The sequence below is a fragment of the Thermobia domestica genome, chromosome 15, assembly GCF_964235325.1.
Source record: "Thermobia domestica chromosome 15, izTheDome1.hap1.1, whole genome shotgun sequence".
In the NCBI taxonomy this organism is placed as follows: Eukaryota; Metazoa; Arthropoda; class Insecta; order Zygentoma; family Lepismatidae; genus Thermobia; species Thermobia domestica.
In genome coordinates this window covers 14,699,147-14,706,427 of record NC_137468.1, presented here as the reverse complement: position 1 = coordinate 14,706,427, position 7,281 = coordinate 14,699,147, and the positions used below count along the sequence as shown (strand labels likewise).

Here is a 7,281-nt window from a genome sequence, read left to right as displayed (position 1 = left end):
AATAACGTGAGTATACATCACACACTGTTAACAGGTAAGTTTCACCATGTTTACCTCGAGGTAGAGGACCAACTAAATCTGCTGAGACCAAATAACGTATGTTTTTCGCTGGCACTGATTGCATTAAACATTTCACTGGGTGATGGTCTACCTTCGTCCTCATGCAGACCTCACAATCAAGAATGTACGATTTAATGTCACTACGCATGGTTTTTCAATAAAACATACGGGAAATGATATTAAACACTTTCATAAATCCAAAGTGACCGTAATGGTCATGGTAACCAATTAAAATATTTTTCACTAAACATGGAGGTACACACAATTTTAATCTGTCTGGGAAGTGAAAATCTCTCACCATCAAAATACCATTTTCCAAAGTGTAATTTTGTTTCCAATTTCGAGCACTACTACGAAAAGAATTCTTATTTGCACTGCTTTCACTTTCACTTATATTACCTTGTAAGTAACTAATAATAGGACGGTACTCGTCACATTCCCATTGTAATTTCGCAATTGTAGACGGATCTAAATCGAACACTTCTGATTGAACAGCCTGTATAGGATTCACATTCACCATTAGATCTTCCTGTGTTGGTAACATACGAGATAAACAATCACTTAGTGTGTTAGTCTTGCCTTTGATGAATTCTATTTCATAATCGTAAGATTGAAGTTCAAGAGACCATCTCATAAGTCTTGCATTCCAATTACGCATACGTTTTAACTGCACTAAGCTTTTATGATCTGTTCGTATTATATTTTCGCTCCTTTGAGCCAAACATGCCACTTACGAATACACCACACAAATGCAAGACACTCAAGCTCAATTATGGCATAGTTCTGTTCGTGTTTATTAAGAGTACGACTTGCATATTCTAATACACACTTCTCACCGTCAATAATTTGATAACACACACAAGCCAACCCGAGTTTGCTTGCATCACTTTCGAGATAAAACGGCTTATCGAACTGTGGATGGTGTAACTTCACATCTTTCACTAATTCAGCCTTTAATGATTCAAATGCCTTTCGGTGTTCTTCTTCCCACTTCCATTTCTTTTTCTTCCCTAAAAGTTCGTAAAGGGGTTTAGCGATAACAGCATGGCCTTTGATTGTCCGCGAATGCCACTGCACAGCACCAAGGAATGAGCGTAACATTTTTAAATTTTTGGGCACTGGTAACTTCTCGATTGCTTCAGCTGATTTCGGATCCTTTCGTATGCCTTCTGAAGATACGTAATAGCCTAAATAGTTAATTTCACTTACACCAAAAATGCACTTCGATAAATTTAGCGTCATGTTCGCATCACTTAACAAACTAAGCACTTCATCTAACTGCTGTAAGAATTCTGGTACGCTTGTACAACCAAGAGCTACATCGTCCATATACCTGACTAATTTCTCTTGTAGCGGTAAAGGGAACACTTTATTCAAGCACAATTGCAGTACAGACGATCCATTTTTCACACCAAACACCATGCGTGTGTACTCATATAACGTTCCTTCAAACAAGAAGGCTAAGTATGGCATAGAATCTTCTGTAATTCCACATTGTTGATACGAACTAGTAAAATCAAGAGTACCTAGCACACGTTTTCCACTAAATTTAGCAAAGAGGTCGGACAACTTTTCTACACGCAGAGCTGGATTCTTAATGTGCACATTCAATGCTCTACAATCTGTTACTATTCTCAACGCTCCACTCTTTTTCAATACTACGTGCAACGGTAATAGATGACATGATGAACTAGGTCTAATTACACCCCACTTTAACAATTTTCGGATCTCTTCACGCACTCCTTCCTTATATTTGTGCGGAATATCATAAGGACGAGCAACAATGGGTTCATTTGTATCCACTTCTAATCGGTACTGAAATTTATTACACAGGCCAGGAAAACGGGCGAACACTTTCCTATGTTTCATTAACAACTGAAATAATTCTTCTTTCTCGTTTTCACTAAACAGCGTAGCGCGTGTAACTGCATCCCTTATTTCATCTACTGTGAAATATAGATCCGGTGGGAAGTCCTCCACTAAGTCACTAGCTTCAATTTTCTCTAAAGGCTCGGCGCACCCACTGCGGAACACATTCATCGTTCTCGCATAAAAATCATTAAGGTCCCTTATCTCGGACAACACAACAATAGGGGCTACCTTGCACTTAATTTCACTTACATTAGCTACAATGACATTTTCCCTATTTCTCTGTATTAAAGGCACTTCACCACTAATTCCTTGAAATTCAACACGCAAGTTACTTCACTTAAAATCGATGACACTGTTTAATTTCTCGAGAAAGTTTGCACCGAGTATTACGTCTTCGTGCAGTTCTGGTAACACAATAAACTCAACTGGCACTTCCACATTTTCAATTCGTACCGGTAAAATAACCTTTCCTTTCACGTTCTTTTTCTTTCTTCCTAGAAAATCGCACAAAACGATATGCTCTCCTTTTTGCAAATGCACGTTTGCTACACACTTTGTTACTTCTCGAAAAATATTATACCGTAATAGGCATAGTTCTGATCCACTATCTAACAGACAGATTTTGGGTTGATCGTTTAACAAAATTTTTATTCTCATTGTATTATGACCTAATTCACATTTGATCACTTCTTCTTCATTATCATTGCTTATATCATCTTCTGCTTGTAAATCTTCCTCGTTGCACATACGTGGAAAAGTAATCCGGTTTACACTACTGAAATTTCTCCCCTTTGCAGCGACCAAGTGGGAGGGCGCTACTAGTTTAAAGGCACAGAACTCTGCGGATAAAAAACACTTTGTTGGTATGGATATTGACGTTGCTGATTGTTACCGTTATTTACACCAGGACCTCTATTAAATGTCGGAAACCAATTAGTATTTTGATTCGTACTACCTTGGGAAGTCGACGCACTACTTTGATTTTCGTTTGCCCTTGCACCTTGCGTTTCGTTTCGATTTTCATTTGTACTGCTGTTTTGTCGGCCATTGCCTTGCGACTGATTACCACCGTTCGAGTTGTTATTATTTCTGTTAAAATTACCTCGCCGTCCACGTCTATGAAATTTCCTTTTCCATCCCTGTTTGAAATTCGGACGTGCACTATTATCACTACTCACTTCACTACCATGTTCTACTTTCACATTATTCACACTAACGCCGGCACCACCTTGCTGTTTCTGCTTATTACGCTGATTATCGTACATATTGGTAATTCCTGACAATCCTTCGATGGACTGCACACTCGCAAGAAACTGATTTATGTTATCAGGCATAGAACCCATCATAGCTAATTGGTACCGCTTGGGCAGGAGAGTGATGATGTGTGACAACGTAATGGTTGGATTTTCACATTCTTCCAGAGCTTGAATTTGACTAAAACGCTCTGTTACAAAATCAACAACACTACTATAACGTTTTGGGTCAAACGGAATAGAACGCAAGTTACGCAGACGTGTGGCTTTCACTAAAGGACTCTCAAATGCATTCTGAAACTCTATCACAAATTCTTGAAAAGTTTGACACTTCTTACCGTGTAAATTGTACCACTTAAGTGCACTGTCCTTAAGAATCAATGGCATGATCGTCAAATATTCACTTTGAGGCACTCCGGCGAATGACATTTCTCTACCAAAATTTTCTAAAAATGCACTTGCACTTTCCTTCATCATATCACCTGAAAATGTAGAGAGTTGCTTAATGTCTGCTAATCGCAACGAACAACGCCTTGCTTTCACTTCACTATTTCTTGCACGCTTAATACCCGGACTTTCTCTTTCGGTTTTGATTCTTGACACGGTTCTCTTTATTAAGTCACTTTCCTCCTCTGTATCAGACACCGTTTGAGACTCACTGCTCGATTTCCTCTCGCGCTTCACACTGTGCACGGAACCTGTGTTTCTTTGTGACATATTACTTCCAGTATCATGGTGCTCATTTGCTAATTCTATACGCTGCACACGTTCTGATAATCGCTCCACATCTTGCTTAGTTTGTTCACTTAATTCACTGGCGCGGAGACACGTTTCAAAACACTGTTGGTTAAATTTACTCTGTTCGCGACACACTTGAATGCACTCTTGCACTTCTATGCCGTATTCACTTTGTTTAGTCTCGCACTTCTGAATTCTGCTTTCACGGTACTTGTCGAGACTTTCGACCAAACGCAACCTTTTTTCATAATCATCCACTCTATTGTGACATTCATTTAATTGACGTTGTTGGTCGTTTACTTGGCGCGTATTTTCTTCAACTGTGCCCCGTATATCATGCACTGCATCGGCTAATTCACGTACGCTTCTACGTATATCTTCGCTCGTATTAAAACACTTTAATTCCACTGCTTCAATTCGTTCTATCAATTCATGACGCACTGCACTAATACACTTATTCACATTGTTAATTTCACCTGACAAATCATCTTTACATTGGGATATGTTTTCACGACACTCGCTACGTAATTCATTGATATCGTCTTGCATTTTCTGTTGGTTTACATTTATCGCCTCAACGCTTTCACTCACACGCTTTTGATTATCACTCAATTCATTTTGACTTTCATTCAACTTATTCTGATTTTCTTTAATTTCGTTAATTGATGCGCTCAGTTCTCTTTGCATTGCGAGGAGAACTGTTCTAAGATCACCCTCAGCCATGATGTTGCAAATATAACAAACTCGCTAACACAAATAATTGACTAATTTCTGCAAAAATCTAAGAATGCAAATAATAAAAATATTCTAATTTCGACAGGATTTAGGCTTAAATATGCATGGATGAATGCACCAGATAAGGATACAATGACACGAATTTCATGTACTTGTTAGCTTTCTGAGATGGCGGCAAAAATTACGCAGCAAGTTTTGAACATCAAGTATACCTAGGCCTATGCTCATAAACACAAAAACTGAACATTTATACAAAAAGAAAGGTTCCTGCTTCGACATATATATCCCGGCACCATTTTATAATGTTTACTCCATAGGATGGTGATCCAGATAGAGCAAGCATTATATTTGATAGTCGTAAATAGGACGTTTGCTCGAGCGTTGACGATGAAACAAGTTATCCGAAGAAAGCTCCTTTCAACGCCAACTACACATAAGCAAAAATTCTACGTACAACTTTTAGAGACACAAAAGATTCAGCATCATATTTTCGAAAATTAACAAATTACACAAATAAATTAAAAGTAAATTTTGCACCATGTACTCAAATAGACAGCCACGAGGCGTAGGAGATGACATGCACAATTGCAGAAAATACTCGTCAATCGATTCGAAAATTTTAATTATATTAATACTTACATAGCTTTAAAGTGAGATATAACAATTAAGGTAATACGACATATAGATGTTTCTTATGTTGTGAGAAATAATTCGATTCGGTTAAGTGCAGAACATAATTAAACAGTGTCTTGTTGCAGCAGGGTAAAAGAAGCTGTTACATAATCTTCTCTTGGGCGCCAAGTAGTTTGTCTCCCGCTAAATCTCTTCAGCTCTCGCTGTTCGCGTGGGTTTCACGCGTTAAGTGACGTAAGAGCGGACAGAGCTGTGATTGGCTGAAGGAGTGCTGATCAAGGTCACTCCGCCCACATGCATCCGATGAGTGAGAACACACACACACTCACACATAGAAACGTCGTCTGCTAGTATATGCTAGTCCTTTTAAATTAAAAAGAGAATTAAACTGCTTGAGCTGCATATTACCAAAATGATGAATAAATGAGTTTATGACATATTATAGGGCCCAGCCGAAGAATTCTATCACACGATTATCGAAATTTTAGTACAATGACGATATGTATCAATATCAATGGCTGTGTTTTAGTTTTCATCCCACGATTATGCTCTCAGACCAAGGGAGACAGTGAAGACGTTAATGAATTAAATGGTGCATTGTAGAAAGTGGAAGGAAACAAGAGAACCCCATGAAAGTCAATACACTCGGTGTTTCTTCACCGCTAAATACAAGCCGGGATCGATCCAGGGTCCTCACACACCATAGGTAAGGTGAGCGCTGAGGCAGTGTCATCTATGAATGATTGCTATATAGAAAAGTGGAGGAATATTCACTCTTCGAAATTCAGGATTTATGGATACAGTTCTCAGACAAAAAAAAATATTCAATTACTTTTTGAGTTTCCCTCGCATTGATTGTTAACCTTTTCAACTCTATAAGTCATTTCGAAGGATGTTATAGGTCTCGATACGTGAGAGTATTAAAAAGAGTCCACTGGTACACAAGAAAATAAATTCTTCTAATTAACTCAATTTTCAGATTGATAACACTGGTCTACATATGAAAACTTTTTTTCTGTTGACTGAGGTATTTGACTTGTTTTTAAAAAAATCGAGGTCGCTGATTCCAGTGGTGTAGTTAGTTTTTGCCTATCACGTCAGAATTTTACACAATCTGATCATACTTACACTGACAGAATTTCTTATTTGTTCCATATATCTTAGTAAGAAACTTACTTTAAATATTGTACTATTGCTTTAATATTAAATATAAATACGGAACAAGTTACGATAAAGTTACTGATACCCACCTACACATATCATACTATATATATATACGATTTGATGTTTATGGTTCCAGAATATTACGTATAAAGTAGTTTTACGAACCTATTTGTCATAATGAATTTAGACTTGATAGAAAGTTAAGCAAATCCATTACATTTTTTAATTTCATTTACGAGCTCAAGCTGATAAATGCACACAACCAAATAACACAGCGTGCTTACCTATTTAGGCAAAAATCTTCGTTTCTTTGATTTTCTGGAGTAAATGGCGTCCGGAACGTCACGCTGTAAGCACCAGCGATAGTCCGCCATCATGTTTGCGTTCCACCTTCCCTGGTGCCAGTTCTTCATGGTTTTGATATCCTAGTGAAATCGTTCACCCTGTTCTTTACTAAGGGCACCAAGATTGGAAGGAAAATAGTGTAGATGGCTGTGTAGGAAGTGAAGCTTCATAATCATATTTACTCCTAACTTCTGAAATGTGGCCAACAAATTGTCAACAATTTCCTCGTAGTCGTCCGCTTTAAAATTTCCAAGAAAGTTTGTAACAACGGCACAAAAAGCATCCCATGCATCTCTTTCTGTGGGGTTCATGGTTTGCAAGAACTCTTTATCTTTCATTAGCAACCTTATCTGGGAGCCGTCAAAAATACCAGCTTTCATTTTCTCCTGTGTCAATGCAGGAAATTTCGAGCAAATGTATTTGAAGCAAGCACCATCCTGATTCGAAGATTTTACATACTGTTTTATTATCCCCAGCTTTA

At 37.9% G+C, this 7,281-nt stretch overlaps 1 protein-coding gene across 1 annotated transcript; it reads right to left on the bottom strand.

The window, feature by feature from the left end:
• Nucleotides 1-214: 214 nt before the first annotated feature.
• Nucleotides 215-718, bottom strand: LOC145671431 (uncharacterized). The gene has a single exon (XM_081740616.1). The coding sequence runs from the start codon at nt 716-718 to the stop codon at nt 215-217; it is 504 nt and encodes a 167-aa protein (XP_081596742.1).
• Between the last annotated feature and the right edge of the window lie 6,563 nt (nt 719-7,281).

Bases quoted from the DNA above. Each gene is read 5' to 3' on its own strand.
- LOC145671431 (XM_081740616.1), bottom strand. From the start codon at position 718: ATGCGTAATTGGAATGCAAGACTTATGAGATGGTCTCTTGAACTTCAA.